This window comes from Camelina sativa, chromosome 17, assembly GCF_000633955.1.
Source record: "Camelina sativa cultivar DH55 chromosome 17, Cs, whole genome shotgun sequence".
NCBI lineage: Eukaryota > Viridiplantae > Streptophyta > Magnoliopsida > Brassicales > Brassicaceae > Camelina > Camelina sativa.
The window spans coordinates 28841054-28865937 of NC_025701.1; the positions used below are offsets into that span (position 1 = coordinate 28841054).

Below are 24884 nucleotides of genomic sequence, written 5' to 3' on the forward strand. Positions count from 1 at the left end.
ATTAAACCATCAGAACAAGAAAACTGTTTCTGAGGAGAAGGAGAAAGAGGTAAAGAGAACTGAGAGACAATTGTTTTTTAAAACAGATAAAGAAGGGTGCCCAAGTCAAAGATGCCAAGAGGAGATATCGGTTTTTGGTGTAGGAGTGGCCGCAAAGATAGAGATGGTGTTGTTATTAATCGGCCATTCATAAAGCTCATTCTTACTACTGCCTTGGAGCAATTTGGCCCCCGTGCTCAGATCCTTCTCCTGAAAATAGGCAGGATAAAATTGAACAGACACATTATTAGCGTAGCACAACCGATACACCGAGATAAGGTTCTTGCAAACATTTGGAACATATAGAACATTCGTAAGAGCAAGAGATCGAGATGGTGTAGGGAGTAAGGCGGAACCAGTATGTGTTATCGGGAGGCCAGAACCATTGCGATGGTGACCTCTTCACCACCCATATATGGTAGATGAAGCGCCAAGTTGGAGAGATCAGATGTTAAGTGATGAGTAGCTCCACTATCGCAGATCCATGGAGAGGAGGAGGACGCCATGGAAACAATTTTCACGAGGTTGCCATGGTGGGTTAGACGAGGAATTGTATCCACCAAGACCGGAGGAAAGCTGAGAGCATCGGCGAGCACTGTGGCCGAAGACACCACAAAGCTGACAACGCCCTTGGTAACCTCTGCCTTGGGAGCCACGAGGAGTTTTGATGGTTCTGCCACTGTCCCCGAGACGACCCACGAGACGGACCACGAGAATGAGTGTTGTTGTTGTTGTTGTGATTGCCACCAGAAGATTTGTAGGATGCTACATTCGCGGACATTGGAATAGAGGAAGAGGCAGCATGCGCAAGAGATTGAAGCTTCAGATCAAAGTTGAGGAGTTTCTCTTGGAGCTCCGTCAACGATGGAGAAGAGTCACGGCCATCAATTTGGTCAACCACCGGTTTGTATTCATCGAAGAGACCACTCAGAATGTAGTCAACCTGATCGTCGTGATCCATTGGCTTGCGGAGTAAGGCCAGTTGATCAAACCGTGTGGTAATAAAGCATTGGACATAGTCATCCACAGAGCGAGTACCTTTCTTCCAGTGTTTAATCTGTTCGCGAATCTGTTGAATCTGTTTGATGTGTCCCCAACTTGGCTTTGCATAAGTGGAAGAGAGTGTACTCCAGATCTGAGCAGAGGTTGTCACCTTGGAAAAGATAGGTTGAACCTCAACAGCGATGGCACCAAGGAGACTGGAGTAGATGAGTTTATCCTGGCGTTTCCAAGTAGTGTACGCTGGATTGACGGTAGTGGTACCAGCAGAAGTAACTGTGGCAGCAGGAGCAGCAGTGGAACCATCAAGGAAACCAGCAAGATCATATCCATCGAGTAAGGCGTGAACTTGGCGGTTCCACATCAAGAAGTTTGATGCCGTGAGCTTGGTCACATTCGACATGTTAACGTTGTGAAGCATGGAAGCATCAGAAGTGTCAATAGTTTCACTCTGAGAAGACATAATCGGAAGAGGAGAAGAAGACGAGAGGGAAAAGAAGAAGAGGAAGCAAGCGGCGGAAAAAAATTTTAGGTCTTAGGATATGCCCGCTCTGATACCATGTAAGGTAAGCTGTATATTATTATGAGAATGTTTACAATATATATAGCTTTTGTACAGTAGGGTTTTGATGAGAACTAATTACAAATGTAACCCTAATCTAAGTCTTTCCTTTACATCTCCCTCTTTGAGTTTGTTATCCAAGTTCCCGAACCTAAATCTTATCCTCTGTGCTTTGGCCTCTCCTTAGCATTTCTTTTCTCTTCCCTGTAACATATACTGATAACGTCTAGTCAAAACATATTCCAACGGTACAAAAACAGAGAGAACAGAGGAAACAAAGTTGGTTATTATTAAGAAAACCGATAGATGAAACAACGTTCTCAAAGAAACGCAGAATCACTTCTCACCTGCAGAGTCTCGAAAAGAGAATCTCCGGCAACGATGAGGAAAGCAAGTACTAGAAAGTTCTAGAAAAGTTTACAACTCTGAAATTGCATAAAAATAAAGATAAGCTAACATTGCTTCTTATAATGCCACCACACTAACAGTGTTAACCGTTACTTGACGTTGACAGCCTGCAACCAATGCCACCTACACATTGCCAGCTTGATTTTTCCTTCCTCACGTGCTCGTTACTTACTTATCCATAACAATAAGCCCCACATACGTCAATTGCCTCTTTTGCTATATCAAAGCCCCCTTGTTCAGAGAACCTTGTCCACAAGGTTCAAAGGCCGGAAACTTGCGCTGTAAGTCAAAAAGAAACTCCCAGGTAGCTTCATCTTCCGTTTCATTTGTCCATTGAACCAATACCTTTGTAACCGCATGCCCTTGCCGCTTAACCATTTGACGAGCCAAGATCTGTACCGGTTCTTTAACACTGACATCCGACAGAATCGATGGAAGCTGCAACGAAGTACAAACGTTACCGACTGCTGCCTTGAGCTGTGAGACGTGGAAAACCGGATGAATCAAAGAATGGTCTGGAAACTGCAGTTTGTAAGCCATTTTTCCACAACGGTCGATAATCTTGTAAGGCCCGTAATACTTTGGAGCGAGCTTCTGAGTTGGACGCATAACCACCGAGCCTTGACGATATGGTTGTAGCTTGACAAATACCAACTCACTAATATCAAAGTGCCGTTCAGAACAATGCTTGGCCGCTACCTGTTTCATACGATGTTGAGCTCGTAGAAGGTGAAACTTGAGAACTAGTATCATTGCTTCTCGTTCCTGCAGACTTCTGGCCACGACCGCAACCTTGGACTCACCAGGCAGATAAGGAAGATGGACAGGAGGACTTTGACCATATACTGCCTCGAATGGACTGATTTTCTGAGTGGAGGTGTGAAAATTGGTGTTATACCAAAACTCTGCGAGAGGTAACCGGCGACTCCACAACTGAGGACAATCACTACACATGCAACAAAGATAAGTCTCTAAACATCGATTAACAACCTCTGTTTTTCCATCACTTTGAGGGTGATAAGCCGTCGAAATTTTCAGATCAACTCCCTGAAGTGAAAACAACTCTTGCCAAAAGTTACTGACGAATATCGTATCTCTATCACTCACAATGGACCAAGGACACCCATGAAGACGAAAAACAGTGTCCATAAATGCTTGTGCGACTGATATTGCAGTATACGGATGAGATAAGGCCATGAAATGAGCTGATTTAGTTAGTCTGTCCACCACCACCAATATCACTGTCTTACCAAAAGATTCAGGAAGGCCTTCAATGAAGTCCATTGATAAACCAGTCCATATCGTATCAGGAATAGGAAGTGGTTGCAGCAACCCTGGATAAGCCGATGTGTCGTACTTGCACGTTTGACAAACTGCACAACTTCTTATGAACGTTTGAATGTCCACTACCATGTTTTTCCAGAAAAATAACCCCTTCACTTTCTTATAAGTCGCATCTCTTCCTGAATGGCCCCCAGCTCCCGAACTGTGCATCCATTGCAAGATGGTGTTGCGTAACTGAACGTCATTAGGGACTACAAGACTGTCATTGCCATGTGTAACACTTCTGCTCCTTCGACCCGTGACAGAGCATCAACTGCTATATTGTCCTTCCCCTGCTTGTATTGATTCTCATAGTCGAACTCCAACAGCTTAGGCAACCATTGTTGCTGAATGGGAGTATTTAACCTCTGCTCCAAGAGATATTTCAAGCTAAGTTGGTCAGTTTTAATAACAAAGTGATTTGGCAATAAGTAATGTCGCCATTTTTGAACCGCAAAGACCACTACAAGCAACTCCTTTTCATATATCGACAGCTTCAGCTGTTTCCCCTTCAAATGTCGACTGATGAAAGCCAAGGGGTGACCCTCTTGCATCAATACTGCCCCAATACCAGTAGAACACGCATATGTTTCCACCAGAAAAGGTTTACTAAATACTTGCAGTGCTAGAACGGGTGCCTGACTCAGAGCCCTCTTCAGGTTTTCGAAAGCTTCCAGTGCCTCCTCAGACCATAAAAACGAATCTTTCTTGGTCATTGCAGTTAAAGGACGTGCGATAGTTCCAAACCCTTTGACAAAACGTCGATAATAGCCTGCTAGCCCGAGAAACCCACGTAATTGTTTCAAATTTGCAGGAACAGGCCAGTTTGCAACATTGTTGACCTTGGCAGGGTCTGTAGATACCCCACCAGCAGCAATATAATGCCCCAAATACTCAACTCTATCTGTTGCAAACGCACACTTGCTTTCTTTGGCAAATAGTTTATTTTGCCTCATTGTCTGAAAGACTTGCTTCAAGTGATTGATGTGCTCTGTTAGGTTTGAGCTGTAAATCAAGATGTCATCAAAGAAGATGAGAACAAACTTGCGCAAAAACTCCCTGAACACATCATTCATCAACCCTTGAAACGTAGCCGGTGCGTTAGTTAAGCCAAATGGCATTACAAGATATTCGTAATGTGCACTGTGTGTCTTGAATGCTGTTTTGTGAACATCCTCTGGCTCCTTGCGAACTTGGTGGTACCCTGCTCTTAAGTCAATCTTAGAGAACACAGAAGAATCTCCCAACTCGTCCATTAGATCTTCAATGAGTGGAATTGGGAACCTGTTTTTGATGGTAAGGGCATTGAGTCCCCTGTAATCCACGCATAGCCTCCACGTATCGTCTTTCTTCTTGACCAATACTACCGGAGATGAGAAAGGGCTAGCACTGACTCGAATGGTGCCCGCAGAAAGTAATTCTTTTACTATCTTGTCAATCTCATCCTTCTGGTAAACCGAATACCTGTAGGGACGTTGGTTAACCGGGTCGCTTCCCTCCTTTAAGACTATCTTGTGGTTATGTCCTTCACGAAATGGTGGTAAAGCTTTAGGTTCCTCGAACAGGTCTGCATAGGTGGTTTTTAATTCCGTAATTGCTGCATTATCAGCATTGTTCTGTTGACTTAGCTCCACAGCATAAACCATTGCTTCTTCTTGTTCAACTACCTCTTGAGCACAGATCATTGAAATTTGAATCGCTTCCTCATGCTTCTTATTAAACTTGATAGCCTTAACTGTTCTCACTGAACCTTGTTTAATACCATGAAGTAGTATTTTCTGACCGTTCCACCAAAATCCCATTTCTAACTTCTGCATATTCCAAGTTGTGTCTCTTAATGGTGCTAACCACTGAGCCCCTAACACCACATTGCAACCTCCCAAAGGAATGATCATGAAGTCATCTTGAAAGTTTGTGCCCTGAAATGACCATTGAAACTGAGAAACCTTCCCTTGAACCCCCCAACTTACTTCCGTCAGCTACTGCAACTCTCGAAACCCCTGCAGTTTGAACATTTACCCCTAACTTCTTTGCTGTACTAGGGTCCATAAAGTTGTGTGTCGATCATGTGTCTAGCAAGATGAACAGCACCTTCTTCTTGTGAACTCCCTTCACCTTCAACGTTCTGTAGTCTGAAACCCCAGCGACTGCACTAATTGACACCATAGGCATGTCTTGATTATCCTCCTCTGAAATCAGTTCACCATTTCCCATGTCTCCTTCTTCCTCTTCTTTAACCTCAATCATAAAAACCTGTGACTTCTTATGTTCACGATAATGGTTCGGTGTATACTTCTCATCACAGATATAACACAACCCTTTTGCTCTCCTCGCACTCATTTCCTCTTGCGATAAAAATTTCCTTGCTGGTTTCTGCACATTAGACCCCACCGTCTCAGTAAAATTCTCCCTCTTACATTGAATTGGTTGTCTCACAACTGCAGTTGAGCTTCCTCCATGAAACTGCTTGATTTGTGTTCCTCCAGGTGTATTACCTTTCGTCATGGGATGAGCCTTCTCATAAAGTCGACCGAGCACAAAACATTGGCGAACAGTTTGCGGTGAAAACATCCTGATATGCATCTGAGTATCGAGACGGAGTCCTACAAGATAAGATCGCACCAAATAGTCTTCTGACAGAGTAACTCTCGTTCGTATCAGATCAAATTTCTGATTATAATCCACTATTCCATCAGTCTCCTGCAAAGCTTTCAACTCAGCAATCAGGTCCTCCAACACATCAACAAATCTCTCCTTCATCAACAGCTTGTACGATGGCCAATCGTTCAACAAGCTTTGACCAAACGGAGTTTGTACCAACGCATGATGCCACACAGATGCATGACTATCAAAATGCATAGTAGCCATTCACACCTTTGAATCATTTGGTGTAGCATCAAGAACAAAATAGTCTTCTACCTTACAGATCTACTCCGAGAAATGTTCACCATCAAAACGGGGAAAGTCCACACGCCCTAAACGAGTAACACCTACGTAATGATCAGATCCAAAAGATCCTCCACCGCGATGTTGACCCGAACCACCACTTCCATCTGGCAACGCTGACACCGCCAAAGGACTGCACTCTTCATGAGATTTGCTCGAAAAAGCCGGAGGTCCCGGTATCAACTTGATCAAATGCATCATGTCAGCCATGTTCTGCTCCATCTTCTTATCTTGCGCTTCAATCGCACGTTCAATCGCATGAGTCCGAACAAGAATGGTTCTCGTATCTCTGATCGTCTCGCTTTCTCCTTCTCGAGCTTCATCACCCACCAGATCTTGTCGTACAATCTAAGATCTCGTCTCCACACCCATCGTTCCGAGGTTCGACTTCGCTCTGATACCAATAATAACGTTTAGTCAAAACATATTCCAACGGTACAAAAACAGAGAGAACAGAGGAAACAGAGTTGGTTATTATTAAGAGAACCGATAGATGAAACAACGTTCTCAAATAAATGCAGAATCACTTCTCACATGCAGAGTCTCGAAAAGAGAATCTCCGACAACAATGAGGAAAGCAAGTACTAGAAAATTCTAGAAAAGTTTACAACTCTGAAATTGCATAAAAATAAAGATAAGCTAACACTGCATATTATAATGCCATCACACTAACAGTGTTAACCGTTACTTGACGTTGACAGCCTGCAACCAATGCCACCTACACACTGCCAGCTTGATTATTCCTTCCTCACGTTTCCTCACGTGCTCGTTACTTACTTATCCATAACAATAAGCCTCACGTGCGTTAATTGCCTCTTTTGCTATATCAAAACCAGTGTAAAAGAAAGCGGTCTAGGCGGCCGCCTAGGCGCCGTCTAGGCGCTAGGCGCTCAGCAGACGCCTAGATGGCCACCTAAACCGCTTAAAATTACATAAATTATATTTTAATATTTATTTTTGATTTTTGATTTTTAAATTACATATATTTAAATTATTATGTTTTATATATATATATATAATTATAAACATTTATATGTTGTTAATATAACTTAAATAAATGTATTTTTTTACTTTTATTTATAATTTATATTTTTTTTATTTTTATAACATATATTTTTGTATAATTTTATATATTTAATGTTTTATGTTGTAAACGCCTAAACCGCCTAAAACCGTCTAGGCCCCGACTAAGCGTTCTAGGCGCTAGGCGCTGGATCACCGCCCAGATACCGCCTAGCGCTTTCTTGAACACTGATCAAAACATTAATAACAAATGGGCGTATGGTACAACAATTTACATAAGAATGTATTTCCTAGAAAAACAAAATCTTGAAAACAGAAACGAAACCCAAAAAACAAAAATCAAAAGAAAGAAAAAATTGAAATTCACAGTAACTTAGAAACGCAGAGTCGCGATTCGTTTGGTTTATGTAAATTATCAAAGCCGATTCAAAAACAGAAACGAAACCCTAAACAACATCAAAGAGAAGTTGAAGATTTCTTACAATAAAGCTGTGCAAATCTTCTTCTTCTTTCATCTCGCGAGAGAAACGGAGAAGAGGAAAAAACAAAAATTAGGTCTCTTCAGATCGATTTCGTTCCTTTCATAAACACCGCTATTAACTTATGTCGGTGATATAAGTACGCTCCTCCACATTACAAAAAAAAAATTAGGACGCTCCTCCGCGTTTTCCTTTCTTTTGCTTACAATTAGGAAATTTACTTTTTTCTATTTTTCTTAATTTTTTTCCTTTTCTCTAATAGCTATACTCTTTGCTAATTACTAATTTCAATTTATTTAGACTGAATAAAAACCAAGTTTTCCTTTATTCATAGAAAGGTGGGCTAAAATTAGCCCCATTAAATTAATGGGCCGGTTGATTACGCATAGTTTTACGGAAAAATGATTGCCAGCTACGTCAATTATATGTCAACACATCGCCACACATACAAATAATATAAATGTTTTATTTTGTCATTACATACGGACATGCATAAACAAACATGAGTTATGTGTGCAACACCATAACTATCTAATTCTGATACTTTCTTTGTCCGAATCCGGTGTTGACCGGTATTGACCGGCGTTGACCGATATTGACCGGCGTTGACCAATTTTTTTTTTTTCATAAACAACAAAAATCAACAAAATAATTACATAACTTTACTAAAAGATTATATAATAAAATTTTACTACAAAATAGTATAACATATATACATTTTCCTTTATATTTATTATATATACAAAAGGGAAATGTATATTTGTTATGTACCATATTATATTTGTTATATACAAAAGGAATATATATATTTGTTATAATACTTTGTAGTAAAATTTTGTTATATTCCTTTTATATAACAAATATAATATGAGATATAACAAATAATGAGACATATATATTTAACCTTTGATTTACCATTATTTTTATATACTTGTTATATAAAAATATTTAATAGCATGCTACATAATAAAATATAATATAATAGGATATACAAATGATATGGTATAAAATTAAAAACCAAATTTTGAATTTATAAAAGGAAAATGTATATTTGTTGTATTATTTTGTAGTAAAAATTTATTATATAATCCTCAGACTAGCTGTTCTAATTTAGAATCATGACAAGTAGCACATAAATTACATATTATCAAACAGTAATCGAAAGGGAAAATGTAGTCTGAAAGCTGAAACAAGATCACAATGTTTGATACGAACATAATCATCTTACAACTGTTTGTAGCAAGTATACGCAACAGCCACAGAAGCAGCGGCGCAGACAACAGCAAGTGCAGCATATGTATCTTCTCGCTCCCAGCTCTCTAGCCATGTTGGTATTCCACAAACCTGCCGTGCTGAAGATCCTTTCTCACTATTAATTCTAAAGAATGTCTTCCCTGCAACTTTTCTTCCCGGTGTTAGCTTCTCATTCTTGTTTCCACTTTCAAGTTGATTATCTTCTGATGTTTGTTCCAGAGACAACAACATCAGACTTGTGTCGTCTTGACAACATGAAGAGCTGTTCCCATTTTGCTGGCAACAACCGTTAGGTTCTGCAGCTCGCGACTGGCAACACGAAACATCGGCGCTGTGACTTGATGATTCCTGAGACACTTCTTCATTGCTTTGTATCGTATGGACTGCACCATTTAGCTGAAACCGCCCTTGTTGAGTTTTCTTCTCATAGACCCATTTCACCCCTAATAAATCAGACAACGGTAATGTGTTACTCTCTACCTATCTATCACCAAGTAATATGGAAACTGCGAGAAAACCAACAGGCCAAGAAACTCTGTACTTACCTCCATAGGCGGTCCACAATCTCGCCTTTGTTCATGTGCTGCTCCAAGAGAATAGGTACATCTTATGGCGTCACATACCCATACCTAGACACAAGAAACAAGAATGATTCTATCATCAAGTCAAAATCAGGGTATGATTGATTTGGACATTGCAGAGAACTTCCATGTTCGATGCACATCTTAATTTTGAAGATACCTAATAAAAGAACACTCAAATGCTTATTCTTGATCTCCTTTTAAAAAATTATTATAAAACCACATGAAAGAACGAAGTATGTCCCCTCAAACCAGTCAATAAATATGTATTTTGCTTACGCACCAGTTTACTGTGACTTCCCTGTTGACGTTTGATCTGTAGATGATAACGTTCCCAGCGTATTTGTGACCACCAATGTGAGAACATGGGCTAACTGACTTTACCTTGAAGACCATGAAACTGAAGTTCTTCTCTGAATCTACTAACCAGCGACGGCCCACAAACCCCACATCGCCGGTCTTGGGATCCATGGGAACATATAAAGACATATGAGCCTTTTAGCAATTCAGGATTTCCAGGCAGCCATTCACCATCCTTCACAAGCACCTCTTCCACAAACGTTTCCACATCAAAAATGAGTCAACCTTCTGCATTTCAGTTAAAACAAGTCCACACTGTTGAAAAATGAGAGCAAAGAGCAGGAGTTGGACCCTTACCTGTATCTTATCATATCAGGAAAGATAAGTACATCACCATTGGAGGTCTCTGTTCCATCATGTCCCTCACATATTGTGAGTCGAGTCTACAAAGCAATGGACGAAAAGGAAAAAAAAACGTGAGGCACGACGCTTAAAAGATCATAAACTGTAAGGCCTCAGTATACGACTATCCGATGATAAACAATCAATTAACATCCATTAGACACATAATGATGTGATCGCAGGACGCGACCTCGGCCAAGAAGACCAGGACACGCCGGACGCGACCGAGACGCCTGACCAAGACGCATCGGACGCGACCAAGGCAACCTCTTCAGACGCGGCCAAGGCTCCAACAATCCTTCCCGGAGCCACCACATGTTCCAAGAGCTCAGCAAAGGCGGCCAAGCAGCGGCTCAACCTATTTGTCCAAACATTCGTCCAAAGCCAGCCTCCCCATGAAGACTCCGAAGGCTCAGTCCACTTAGTCTTCACTCTTACCCAAGAGTGAAGACGGTCAAGTCATTAAGCAAGGAAGTGTACTCTTTTTCCTCACTCCGGGTTTGTCCCAATGGGTTTACCGGAGAAGGTTTTAACGAGGCATGGAGCTAAACGTAAAACGCCTAAAGGCTAAGTTGCTTCACGCGCAAGGCCAAGGCGGTTATCTCTCTTTCCCTCTTATTTTGGTTTAATTTTGAACTTGAGAATATTCTCTTTTGATCCTTTATGTTTGTGAACGTTGGAGAGTGTTTGTGGCTAAGCATGTTTAGTCAAAAGGTGGCGATGTGTTCTCTTTGTAAAGGGGACACGTCAAAAGGACGATGTGCGGATCAAGATGAATCCGCGTGTCCTTAAGCTTCTATCTAGACCTAGCTATTTAAACTCTCCTTAAGCCCTTGTTCCTCCTTAGACTTGTATGAAAATAAAAAATTTCTTCAAGAGAGATTCTTGAAACTTGTCTCACTCTTCTCTTTCTTCAATTCGGGATTGAACCTTGAGAAAATCCTAACAAGCCTCGAACCGGGTTCGACCTTGTTAGAGACCGTATCAAGAGGAGAGCCAAACCTCTTGTGTCGTCTCTCGATCCACTCGTAAATTCCCCTCACTTCGCTTCCCATCTTTCCCCTTCGCAACCTCGAGTCCTCTTCCATAAGTTCTCGAGTTTCTCCACTAAATCATCACAACTCGTCCCCACCATCGTTTCCACCGCAACTATTCGCTCGCTCGTACCGCATCCGTACCGTTTGATCGATCCGTTCGTGGCTTCTCGACGTATCTCTAAAGGGGCTCGTTTGAATCCAGTCAAACTCTGTTTCCCTCGTTTGTTTCTTCCCTAGATCCGAAGCCCAGAATCTGTGCCAAAGAAAGTTCTACCGTTCGAAGATTGACCGAGAGCTGAAACCGCGACCGTACCGCATCCACGCCGTGACCGCGTCCTCGGCTCACATCACACCATCTCCACTTAAATTCAAAACTGACATAACACATGAAATAAGCGTAAAATCAGTAACTGCACATTACAGCTCAAAAAAAACGTAGCTGCGTCCTCTTAATGATCCCATCTTGAAGGCAAAAAGTAACTATGTTGTTTTCTACAGAATCTTGCTAGAAATAGACACTTTTATCTTATCTGAGTCAAACATATACTTTAAGTAAAGCCAAAACAACAGAGAGCAAGTGCTTTTTGCCTATTTGGGATGATGAACTCTCAAAAGGAAGAAAAATAAGTTCGAATCACAAAGCCATGGATCAAACTTAATCAATCAGACCTAAATCCATGAGAAATTGAGAATCAAACAATAAACTTGGAATATGGATTCAAGTCAACAGCTCGAATCAATCCAATGAAAAATAGCAGATTAGGAAACCTCACCTCCTTCTTCATACTACCCTTTCTAGCAGATACAGCGGTAGAGAATAGCCGAGGGAATCGATCAAACTCAGCAGCTTCGATCCTAGCGGGCCAAACAGAGGGCTTTTTGTAGCACAAGAAGACATGCCTCTCGTAAAACTGTACAGTTTCCCGAAAGTTGCTCTGATCGGAAATCAGGATGAGCAAATCTGAAATCAGCGTCGTTGATGCTCTCTCCACCGCCTCCACCGAGTAAGCTGTCGCTCTGAAAACTACCGGAGCGAGAAGTGGGTTCGCGGAGACGATGCTGTCGACGAATTGCTGGTGAATGATAAAGGGTCGTCTCTGTCTCTTCCACTTCCCATTTTAAAAATTACGACCCACCCGAAGTTGGAAACTTTATAGATCGAAACTGAAAACTATGCAAGGGAGAGAGAAGAAGTGAAAGTTTAAGTGCCTTCCCACTGGCACTGTAAGGCCTCATGTTAACTATATTTTAAGAAAACAATGATTACTGAGTTTAAATATATTTTTTTCTTTAACTAAAGAGATACTCCGATTATTTAATTTTAAATCAATAATAATTCAAAATTTTAAATATTTTTGATAATTACTTCTTGAAATTTACAAAACATCAATCTTTGTGGGACAAAAAAAAATATCCCAAAACATCAATCTTTGTGGGACAGAGGGAGTATATTATTCCGTTACTCTAACTCCGGTTTATTTCTTAACTGATATTGTATTTTGCAATCGGACCGGTACTTTGCGAATCAAAAAGAACCATTTATGCTAGAAGGGGAAAATGAACTCTTTGCCTTTGTGCTGTGGCGTAATGGTCTCTCGGGGTTCTTACGTTTGTGCTTAGATGTTTTAGCTATGTAGTTTTAGTAAGTAGTAGCTTCAGCCAGAATTGGTTAAGCGTGGACATGTGTTGCACTAGCACGACAATCTTTTTAGAATGTATAACAATAGCATTTACATCCTTTTGGAACGTATTTTTGTGTGGTCCAAAAAGGGAATGTAAAAGAAGAGCACAGATTCTTGTCTTTAGATTTTGGTTCTGTAATAACAAGTTATCTTCTATATCAAAATATTACTCTTATGTGTTGATGTCACCAATTCCTGCATTTCTTAGATTGTATTTCTTTAACATGTCTGCAAAATATAAGGAGTAATAATGACTTATTCTGGGTAGATTTGCAGATATGTTAGAGATAGAGACCAAGGTTAACATGATCAGCATAAGATCCTTCTGCAATATTCAAATATCTATATATATAAAGTACAGTTTCCTTTCTCATGGTGCAGCCACGTCAGCATCCCAATGTGTGTAATAAGGCCTTAATGAATCTACTAAGCCCATTTTCGTATCCTATAGTCTCTGAGACAGCCCAGTTTCGTAACTATATCCCTCTACTGTTTTTCCAAGCCCAGTTTAATTAAAATCTCAGGACCCCTAATCTAATTATCTGTTTGCTCTATTCTCCAGATCAAACCCTTTCTGGACGATTGTCTTCTCCACCGTCCGTTGATGTACGACCTCAAGCGCCACGCCTCTTCATGTTTCCTCCCTTCCAAAGCTATCGTTTTGTTTACGTTTTAAACCGCCTAATTAGTCCTTCAATGCTTTCTCTTTCAATTGTAGTCCCACTACTTACCATTCAATTTGTGTTACTTCAATTCCTATATAATGCCCTCTTCTCCAATTTCATTCATCTTTTTTCATTCATCTTTCAATTTCTTCACTATCTGAAAATTCTATTATCTATTATGGATTCCAGTGTTGGTTCATTCACAAATCTCAAGGCCGGTCGCCTACACCAACAGATTGTAGGGAGGATGCTTCGTCACTGGCCTGCCCGGAACGTCAAAAAAGGAGGGCAACTAATGGGAATGGACTTCCTACTCATTGACGAAAATGTTTTTCCATCTCTACTTGATTTACCTCTCAGTCGATTAAAAAATCGTTCTCTAATTTCTCTGTTTTTTCTCTAGAGTTGTGTCATCCAAGGGTCGATCAATGTTAGCCTCCTTTCCAAATTTGAGAACTCGCTGCGTGATGGGCAAGTATATATCATGTCAGACTTTGAAGTCACCAGAAGCAACTCACGTTTCAAGCTCACTGATTCTCCATTCTCAATCCGTTTCATATCCACTACTGTTTTTGAAAAGCTTGACGAGTCTTTTGGTATTTTCCCAAAAGAGTTTTTCAGGTTCCGTACTCATGAGGAGTTGGTTTCTCTAGCCAATACCAATACTGATCTTCCTGGTCCGTTTAGTTTAAACCCTTTCAATGTTTACTGTTTCCAATATTAATTAGATTTGTTGAAGCTAAGTTCCATAATCGATAGGCCTTCAGTATGCTCCTTTTAGAGGATTGACAAAAAAAAAATGTAGATAATATTAAGAGAGGTCGTCTTACATTTTTTTCCCAGACTTAAAATCTCTGCAGCTGTTATTCTGAAGTTTACCAAATTTCCATCCTTATCAATGCGTCTTAATTTTCCCTCTCTTCTCCCACATTAGATGTCATGGGCCAAGTATGTCCAAGCAAGGCATATAGGAATGGAATCACAGAGACCTTGGAGAGGATGTTAGTAGTTCTATCCCTTGAAAGGTTTGACCCTCACCGACGTACACCTATTATCTCCAAAGCTGAATACGGTTCTTACATTAACCCTCTTTATTGCTTTAACACATGTTTTCTTTTATGAAAGCGGGGAGAAAGTTCGACTAAGTGCTTTTGACGATCACGCTACTTCACTGGAGAAAGTTTTCAGGGAAAAAGATGGCGGGGCTTACATATTGTTGGCTACTAATGTCAACCCAAAGTTTTTTGGAGGTATGCCATTATAAATATCCCCCAATCAATTCAGTATGCTTCCTATATTGCATTTAAATCTACCATGACAACTAACGATAAGCTATTCAACAGGTGAACTCTACCTCAATGCTACGTCTGGGACCAAATTTTATGCAGATTTAGACCTGACAACAACTGCTCAGTTTGCTGATAGGTAGTGCTATGTTTTAACATTAAATGTTTTTCAATACTAATTCACAAAAACTTCGTAATGTCTCTTAACCATTATTTCGTACATGAACAAGCAGGCTAAAGGGGAAACAGAAAGAAGACACCAACTATATTGCACCATTCCATGGTGTATCCAAGATTGAACATATATCTATTGATGAGCTTAACCAGTTTGTGGCTACCGGTAATCCGCAGGTCAGTTTATGAAAATGAATAGGTTCTCTCGAGAGGAATTTTTTGAAACTAATTTCCTTTCATTTCCATGTCTATTAAACCACCGACGCCAAAACTACATCTAATTGGTTTTGCTTTGCATATAATTTAGGAGGTTGAATTCTTATGCACCGCAACAGTGATGGCAATTCAAACTCAGCGTGGTTGGAGCTTCATATCTTGTGCTACATGTGGTATGAAAATGGTCAAGAAGATGGCCTCCTTAACTTACAATAACTTCAAATGTGGCTCAACTACTGCTGTTGGAGATGTAAAGTAAGTTTCTATAATGCCTACTTTGCATCGGAATAGATGAACTTTCAGATTGTAACTAATCATCTGTAATCTACCCATGACACAACTTTGAAGATACCGTGTGGAACTGGTAGTCGACGACGGAATGACCACCGGCGTTTTTGTAGCCTTTGATAAGGACATGGTGAAGTTGACCAACATACAGGCATCAACACTCTCTTCTCAGATGGTTTGTCATTACTCTTCCAAACCTTTTACATTCGTGTATTACTTGAAACATTAAGTTTCAAAACTCAAGTACTTATGTCTCTCTAATATCTTCTCGCAATCCCTAGAGTGACGGTGAAGACGCATACTGTGGTGCTCCTATACCAAAAATAGTGTCTGACATTGTTGGGAAGAAATATACATTCCAACTTAAGCTGACTAACTTCAATTTCACTCCTCACCATCAGTCATTTACTGTCTCACGTATTTATGAAACTACTGAGGTTCTTCCTGGTCCGACCTTCGTTGAGGTAAACTTACCACCACATCCTAACTCCTCTTTCCATGCTTTCACAAATTTTAACCAAACTACTTTGTTCCTGCAGGCGCAGGCAGAAGCTGGAAAAATGGTGGGTCTAGGGGCTATAGGAACTACATCATCTCCAATTCAGCAACACCAGACAAGCACAACCTCTGCAGAAGATATAACGACTGTGGAGAAATTCAATGCTTCTGCAGAGATACCAGTCGAATGTTCTTTGGCACCTAAGACCAAAAAGCAGAAGAAACAGAAATGAAATTAACCTACTTCCTTACATTTTAAATTTCCATTTCCTTTTCCACTTCATTAAACTTTGTGTTTTTAAACTTCTGCGTCAGAATTTGTTTGCTTTGCATAACTATATCGTTGGTATTATTACTGTTTTCCCAATATTTCCATTTCAAAATTTATTTGCAACTCCACTTTTAAAACGAACAGAAGCTGTAATCATTTTCACCTATCATTTAACATAACATTTTAACAACATAGCTACTAAAGTGTGAAACAAATTTTAACCCGATCATAGGTTTTAAGTCTACAACCACCAAATTTCAAACAAACAGTAAAACAATTTAAAACCAAACTATATTTGTGCACAGAAGAACATTTGGAATACTAAAACATATACACATGCATCAACACAATAGTAACAAACTTTAACACCCAAATGTGCTTTACATAATTTTAAAATGCTAATTTGTCTCGCTATTGCCTCAACCCTCAGCTGTCCCTTTCAAAGAAGAGCTTCCAGAAACAGTTGAACTGGAAGTAGTTGAACTTGCCGTATGAGTTCTCTGGCACATCCCTCATTGTTCTCTAGGGAATGACAAGATTGTGCCTCTTACACTTTTAAAAAAAAAAAATATGAGATGCAGAAGATGAAACCTTACTTTACTTACAAACCCGTCAATCTCTCATTAAAATGGACATCAATTGGCTCCTTATGTATGAACCGATAATACAACTGCTTCGACTCAAAATCTTCATATATTGGGGGTTACATACCAAAACTCAGTCTGCATGTTTACCCATATGCCAATATGATTCATTTAAAACAGTAAATGTAGAAATGGCAATTTTACATTGCTACAACTTTAAACGGGTGATGGGTCAAACAACATTTGATTAATGGTAGAACCACCCCTGTTCTGCCTAATCAACTTCTCTTCATTTTACCTGTTACACATTTATAACCGTCCAATAAAACATTAACATTGAGGATTATCGAATTTGTCAAAGCCTACTTTGTTCGACACTCTTAAATCCAGAATATAAGAAAGCAATTGTGAAGAATATTTCCCCTTCCCGTTTCCCAGTTCAATCAGGAAGTCCAAACTACTACGAAAACTACAAACGACTTGCAACAATGAAATCTCCAGGAAGTGATCAACGTAGGAGGCAAAAGAAACCAAAGAACAGCAGAGAAGAAGCACGTTTAAAGGATGACAAAATAGTTTTCAAGAAAAGTAAGCTAAAAAGTTATCGAGTGAATTTTTTTTTTTCAGTGACTATAACCATGGCTTAACTAACCACCATTCATCTCTCTTAAATTCCTAAAGAGGCCAAGTTACGCCAACCATGGCTGAATGAAAAATATTACACTGAAGCATCTTCGACTTCGAACTTTTGCAACTCAGCAGTTACCAGAAACATTAAACATCTCGACTCAAAACGGTACTGCTTTTAAGTAAGGTCTACACAGCCATCTTATTCCCAAAAAAAATTTGTTGGACTATCTACAAGAGCTCAACAACTGCGACGATCAATTATGATAGCTAAACACAAGACGATGAATCAAAAAGGTACAACATAGTTATCTTTTTGCCAAAGTCGGTAAAGCCACAAATAATTCGCATAAACATTTTCGACATTCCACAACCAAACAATTCAAAATAACTTTATGTTTCACCTCCTCTAACACTTACAGAAACTTACTAATGTACCTTCTCATTAAAACAGCAGCAGCCAACAAACATGGTGAAACATCTTCCTCTAGTATTGTCAAATGCCAATTTTGTGACGCCCTGCTCTTGAGATCTGAAACAAGAAACCAAACCATATGTTGTCAACAAGGACGTTTTAGATTACCAAGAGTCCGTCCAACACCCCCAGAACTTGAGAAGCTATACAACAAGTCATCAGACTTCTGGCGCCACATCTGTGTACTCAACTCAATGCTAGCGTTCACCTCGACTGGTGCCAAAGTTGATCACACAGTCACAGGCACACAAGGACCCTATACTTATAGAATTCATGGCCAAAATTACCATTCCATAGGGTCTCTGTTACCAGAGGATGGGAAGCAACCCTGTTTTCTACAGCTATACATTTTTGACACTCAAAATGAAATTAAGAATCGTATGCAGAAGATGACAGGGTCAGGAAAAGGGAAACCGGTAGACCAAGAGATTGTTAGTATCTTGGTAATGATGCTAGATAGTATCAATGAAATGGCCAAGGTTTTTCGAAAAGCTAGAGATCGATATGAAGGTGGAGAATGCAGTGAATTCAATATCAAATTGGTCAAGCAAGCAAAGAAAGGAAAGCAATATGACTTACCTACTGCTGATGAGATGGCTGGTCTGATAGTTGAAGATTTTAGTACAGCTACATATGGACGTGATGTTATCCTTCAATTTAAGTCTTCTGAACTACAAAGGATAATTGATCTTCATCCTCTATATATGAGTCTTCAGTACCCTCTACTCTTTCCCTATGGTGAATCTGGATATCATGAGGAAATCCCATATGAGTCATCCGCAGAGAGCCAAGTTAAGAGCTCGTACATGACCATGAGAGAATACTATTCAAACACGCTTATCTGAAGGTATGACAATTACCAAGGGAGGAAGATTTCCATCAGTACATTGTTGATGCCTACACAGCCACAGAACAAGAAAGACTTCGTTATATTGCTCTTAATCAAAAAAAATTAAGAGCTGATTTGTATAACAATGTGTATGATACTGTTGAAAGAGGAGAAATATATGCTAAACGGATTGGAAGATGAATCATATTGCCCTCAAGTTTCACTGTAGGACCACCATATATGGTGGAGAAGTACCATGATGCAATGGCTATATGTAGATGGTTTGGAAATCGTGACTTATTTATCACCTTCACAGCAAACCCTAATTGGCCAGAGTTAACAGAACATCTACAAACATATACTACCGAGGGATCAAACTCAAGACCTGATCTGCAATCTAGAGTTTTATAAAAAAACTAGAGGAGATGCTCGCCGATTTTAACAATGGAGTCTTCTTCCCTATTCCTGTGGCAGGTATTAAAATTAATATAAAGCAATCACTTCCATTTACTTACTAATTAGAACGTAAATACCTAACTATATTTCAAAAAATTTTAAAGCAGTAGTGTACACAATAGAGTTTCAAAAACGAGGCCTCCCACATGCACACATCCTACTATGGCTAGGAGGCAATATGAAAAACCCAGAGCCAGCTGTTATTGATAGATACATTTCTGCCGAATTACCAGATAAGGAAACAGACAAGGAAGGCTTCGAACTGGTAGAGCAGCATATGATACATGGCCCTTGTGGTTTAGATAGACAATATTCACCATGCATGGAAAATGGTATTTGTAGCAAGAAGTACCCACGACAGTTTGTGGACAGCACTACCATTGACAACTCCGGCTACGTTGTCTACCGGCGCCGTAATGATGACTCCAAATTTGTCTTCAAAGGTCTCACACGATTGGACAATCATAATGTTGTACCGCACAACCTCAACCTGCTGAAAAAGTATATGGCCCATATCAATGTGGAGTGGTGTTGTAAAACAAGCGCTGTTAAGTATCTCTTCAAATATATAACTAAAGGTGTTGACAAAGCAACGTTTGTTATTGTGAGACCAAGCAAAGGGAAAAGAAAAAAAGGATTGGACAAAGAAGAAGCACAACCTATTGATGAAATCAGTGAATACCTTGATTGCCGCTATGTCTCGGCTTGCGAAGCAGTTTGGAGAATATTTGCCTTCCACATCCATTACCACAAGCCAGCAGTGATACGCTTACATATTCATCATCAAGATCAACAGAGACTATTATTTGACCAGTTGCAACGATTGGAGAGCATCATTAGTAGAGAATATATAGAAAAAACAATGCTAACTGAATGGATGGCCACAAACAAAAGAGAGAGAGATTCACATGATGTTGGATACATTTCAGAAATCAAGGCATACGATCTCACATATATGGAATTCCCAAAGTATTATGTATGGAACACTACAAAGACCTGGACAAGGAGGAAACAAGGTTTTGCTATTGGGACGATTGTACATATCCACCCATCAGCTGGTGATTTGTTCTATCTCAGAGTACTATTGAATATTGTTAAAGGTGCCACATGTGTGATGACCTTAAGACAGTTGCTGGAGTTATATATGCTACAAATAAAGAAGCCTGCTACATTAGAGGACTACTAGATGATGACAAAGAGTGGCATGACATTATTAAAGAGGTCGCACAATGGGCATCAGCGTATCAAATCATGTATCTTTTTGTCACACTGCTCCTCTACTGTGAAGTAGCTAACCCTCAAGAACTTTGGAACAAAAACTGGAAATACCTAGCAGAAGATGTCCAACATAACCGTAGGAAGGTCTTCAACTTCACACAGTTAAACCTAAACAAAGAGGAGTTGGAGCAATATGCTTTGATTGAAATTGAGGAGCTATTAATGGAGAATGATAAGTCTCTCACTCATTTCCAAGATATGCCTTTGCCTGATAAGGCAATTCTGAAAAAAATCAGCCAGCGTTGCTTGACAGAAGACCTGCCAGTTGACATTGGCAAAGAGAGGGTTCATCATGGCAGATTATTTCCAACTTTGAATGAAGATCAAATAAAAATTTACGAGGCAGTTCTGAATTCCGTTCAAGATAACGCAGGGAAACTGTTTTTCTTACAAGGACCAGGAGGCACTGGGAAAACATACCTCTACCAAACTATTATTGCTAAGCTACGGTCAATGTGCAAGATCGTTATCCCAGTCGCATCTGCTGGAATTGCCGCTCTACTCTTGCCCGGCGGAAGAACTGCTCATTCACGCTTCAAAATACCAATCAACCTCCATGAAGGGTCAACTTGTGATATCAAGCCTGCAACAATGCTAGCAACCTTAATTACAAAGGCTGAGTTAATAATATGGGATGAGGCACCCATGGCACATAAACACGCCTTTGAAGCCGTAGATCGCACAATCAGAGACCTGATGGCATTAGACGACGAAACTGCAGTAAACAAGCCGTTTGGTGGTAAAACAGTTCTACTAGGAGGAGATTTCAGACAGATTTTACCTATGGTACCTCAAGTCGCTAGGACACCGTACAAGCCTCTTTAAATCGTTCGCATCTTTGGTCTGCCTGTCAAATTTACAAACTCACAATAAACATGAGGCTAAACAAGTCTGATGCCGCTTTTGCAGCTTGGATTTTACAAGTGGGAGATGGAAACTCTATGTCAGCAACCACAAACCCTGAAGAACATGTTGCCGGTTTTAGAATAGCTATGGAGGAATGTTTAATGTTACCAAACATGGGGAACCACCTAGAAGCAATTTCAACTGCTGCATATCCAGGGTTCTATCGATCGTTCAAGGAAGACAACTACTTAACTGAGAGGGCAATCCTAACTCCTTGAAATGAGACAGTCCGTGAAATCAATGAATACCAGCTATCCAAGGTTGCAGGTGACAGTAAGGAATATTTAAGCTCAGATTCCCTCCAAACAGAGCTTGCACCAGGTGGAGACTGGAGTAACTTATACACAGTCGAGTATTTAAACTCTCTAGAGTTTCCAGGCCTACCAAATCATCAAATTCGCTTGAAAGTCGGCATACCAGTTATGCTCCTGCGAAATCTTAACCAAAAAAAGGGTTATGCAATGGTACACGTCTAATTGTCACCAGACTCGGTCTAAGGATAATAGAGGCAGAGATACTCACTGGAACTCATGTTGGTGAAAGAGTCCTCATCCCAAGGATTGTCCTGTCTCCAAATGACACCAAGTATCCTTTCACCTTACGTAGGAAGCAATTCCCAATAAGAGTGTGCTATGCAATGACTATTAACAAAAGCCAAGGCCAAATTTTGAAGCAAGTCGCTCTTTACTTACCACAATCAGTGTTCACACACGGCCAGTTGTACGTTGCTCTTTCCCGTGTAACCTCAAATGCTGGATTGAAAATCCTAGATGCAACATCAGAGAAGAATGGTACTGGAGGGGTCATGAATATAGTCTACAAAAAAGTCTTCAATAACATAAACACTTAAAAGGTACACTCCTAACTGCCGATGCATTATAGAGGACAACAACCATGTACAATATCCACAAACTTTGATTTAAAAACTACTCTTCTATATAGGAGGAACATATTCTAACTATTCTTTATATTCCTTCTCAGGGACTAAAACAAGACAATAGTCATCAATCAATACCTACGAAGAATGTCCCAACCTACGAAACCATTTTGTATAAAGCAATAAATACTTACAGCTTAATACATTCTCCCTTATTTTCCGAAGTTCTTATCGTTTATTCATAAGTATCAAATTTTTAAAATATTCACATCTTCAACCGAGTTTTGTTTCGTAAACCATTTTTAAAAAAAATGGATAAAATATAATGAGCCCAAAATAAAGGCCTCAACAAACTGAAGAATTATATCAACGAAAACGCAGTTTAAATTAAAGAACGCTGAAGGCCCACTATCAAGAAAACAAGCCCATCTGAATAATAAGAGAAGAAAAATAGCAAACAGATCTTCAAACGACTGATATATTAGACCTACAAAGCGACTAACCTCAATTTCGCTTGGACTCCCCACCACCACCACTATCATGATAGTAATTAAAGGCCACTAACACCAAGAAATCAATAACATAAGTTACTCAAATTTTAAAGAAATGAAACGGCAAGGACTAGCTAACTATATAATCTAACCACACGAAGAAAGCAATACTCAAAGTCACACCACCAAAACGAAAGAGAAATGTCACCTTCCAAAGAATTATCACCATTAGAAAGCCTTCCACAATATCTTCTAGGCGAAATTATCTCCAGGGTTGCAAAATCTGGACGCAACCATGTTCGTCATTGCTTCCAAGTTTCACATGAACTAGCAATAGCCTGCAAGGATGAAAGAGTTTCTAAAGAACTCAACCTCAAGCAGCTGGCCATGAATCCATTGGCAACAGTACACAACTACCAAAGACTAATGGAGAAATGTCTCCAAAACGGTAATGCAGAAGCACACTACATCGAAGGTGTTAAACAGTATTTCTACCACAACAACACACCCTCAGGACTTCATCATCTCCAAGCATCTGCTGAAGGTTTGTATGAAAAAGGCATTTATCTATATGGGATTCTCATGTTGTGCAGGGGAGAAACAGACACGGGTAAACAATATTTGGATAAGCTACAATGGGTTAAATCAACAACAAGGTCTGATCGTTGTTGGACCAATATCAAATTATCACTCCAAGGCATCCATATCATCATGCAACCCAGCTACTTCCAATCCATAAGAGACATCAAACCAAACAAGATATGCACACTTAACGACATGGATACAAGGTGCAAGAAGTGCTACTACTACAAACAGATGAGAAAGTTTGTAAACCGTATTTGAAAATGAGTTTTACAAAAGCAAATGTCTGAAATACTTGCATCTTAATTTTCAATAACAAGTTTCTTCTCAAGCTGTTTTGATTTTAAAAGTTTAAAATTTAGAGATCGACAAATATTAATATCCCCAAAGAACAGGTTCGCTCCTACTTACGTATATAGAACCATAGCAAAATAGAATTTAGCTCAAATATAAGGTATTACTGAAGACACCATTACCACAGTAGTGGACATACAACATTTTTGGCAGACATAAAATACACTTGAAATGCTGATAATGGTTTAAAAACTCAAAGCATAAACTAACCAATTAACTCAAAAATGAATTATTTTAAACAACTAAGTTGTACAATAAACATCAGAAAATGAATAAACATGGATGCTAAGAAAATCTTGGAAAAATATAGTACTTCTGAGCCGAGAATGACACTACAGTACTACACTATAAAAGATGGTCCTCAACTACAAAGCTTTACAAAAACAGCCATTTCAAACTTTATAAACCATCGAGGAAAAGACAGTAACTGGGCAGACGACTATTAACCAAAGGCATAGATCATAAATCAAACCACTGGGAACTATTTTAAAATTGTAAGGAACCGGTTGAACCATGTTAAATGAAACACACACATTCAGGAAATATTAAAATTAAAAGGTAATAGTAAGCCAAAGTTATATTATTATTAACCAAATCTTCAAATCGGTTACAAAGTTGACACACGTATTAAAGTACGCTTTTAAATCACGAGTCCACCATTACATTAATTAGAAACGCCAGGGAGTCGAAAAATCCGGGAAAATCCATCCAACACTAAGTATCTAATTAATGGAGGACTCTTAACTAACGAGTAGACTAGATCTATTTATATGGCAACCATATACTTTATTGGTAAAGTTATAAGTGAAGGAACAAAAGAAAACAAAAAAAAAAACTGGAAAATGGCCACCAACCAAAACCGGGAGTATACTTTCTCATATGAAACTGTGCCGACCACTCTACTGAGCAAAATCTCCATCCTCCTATCAATCCAAAGGCCACTGACGGGAGGACAAGCAACCTAGGTCTACATACCTTACCCACAAAATGTG

The 24884-nt window shown here is 39.6% G+C and overlaps 3 protein-coding genes and 1 pseudogene across 3 annotated transcripts; 2 read left to right on the forward strand and 2 right to left on the reverse strand.

Annotated features, from left to right (window-relative positions):
* On the reverse strand, nucleotides 578–1501 carry LOC104759881. The gene has a single exon (XM_010482759.1). It carries the CDS (start codon nucleotides 1499–1501, stop codon nucleotides 578–580), a length of 924 nt encoding a protein of 307 aa, XP_010481061.1.
* Nucleotides 9004–12470, reverse strand: LOC104758315 (annotated as a pseudogene).
* Nucleotides 21558–22438, forward strand: LOC109129955 (ATP-dependent DNA helicase PIF1-like). The gene is made up of 2 exons (XM_019239012.1): nucleotides 21558–21745; nucleotides 22075–22438. Exons 1-2 carry the CDS (start codon nucleotides 21558–21560, stop codon nucleotides 22436–22438), a joined length of 552 nt encoding a protein of 183 aa, XP_019094557.1.
* On the forward strand, nucleotides 23158–23799 carry LOC109129956 (F-box protein At2g35280-like). The gene has a single exon (XM_019239013.1). The coding sequence runs from the start codon at nucleotides 23158–23160 to the stop codon at nucleotides 23797–23799; it is 642 nt and encodes a 213-aa protein (XP_019094558.1).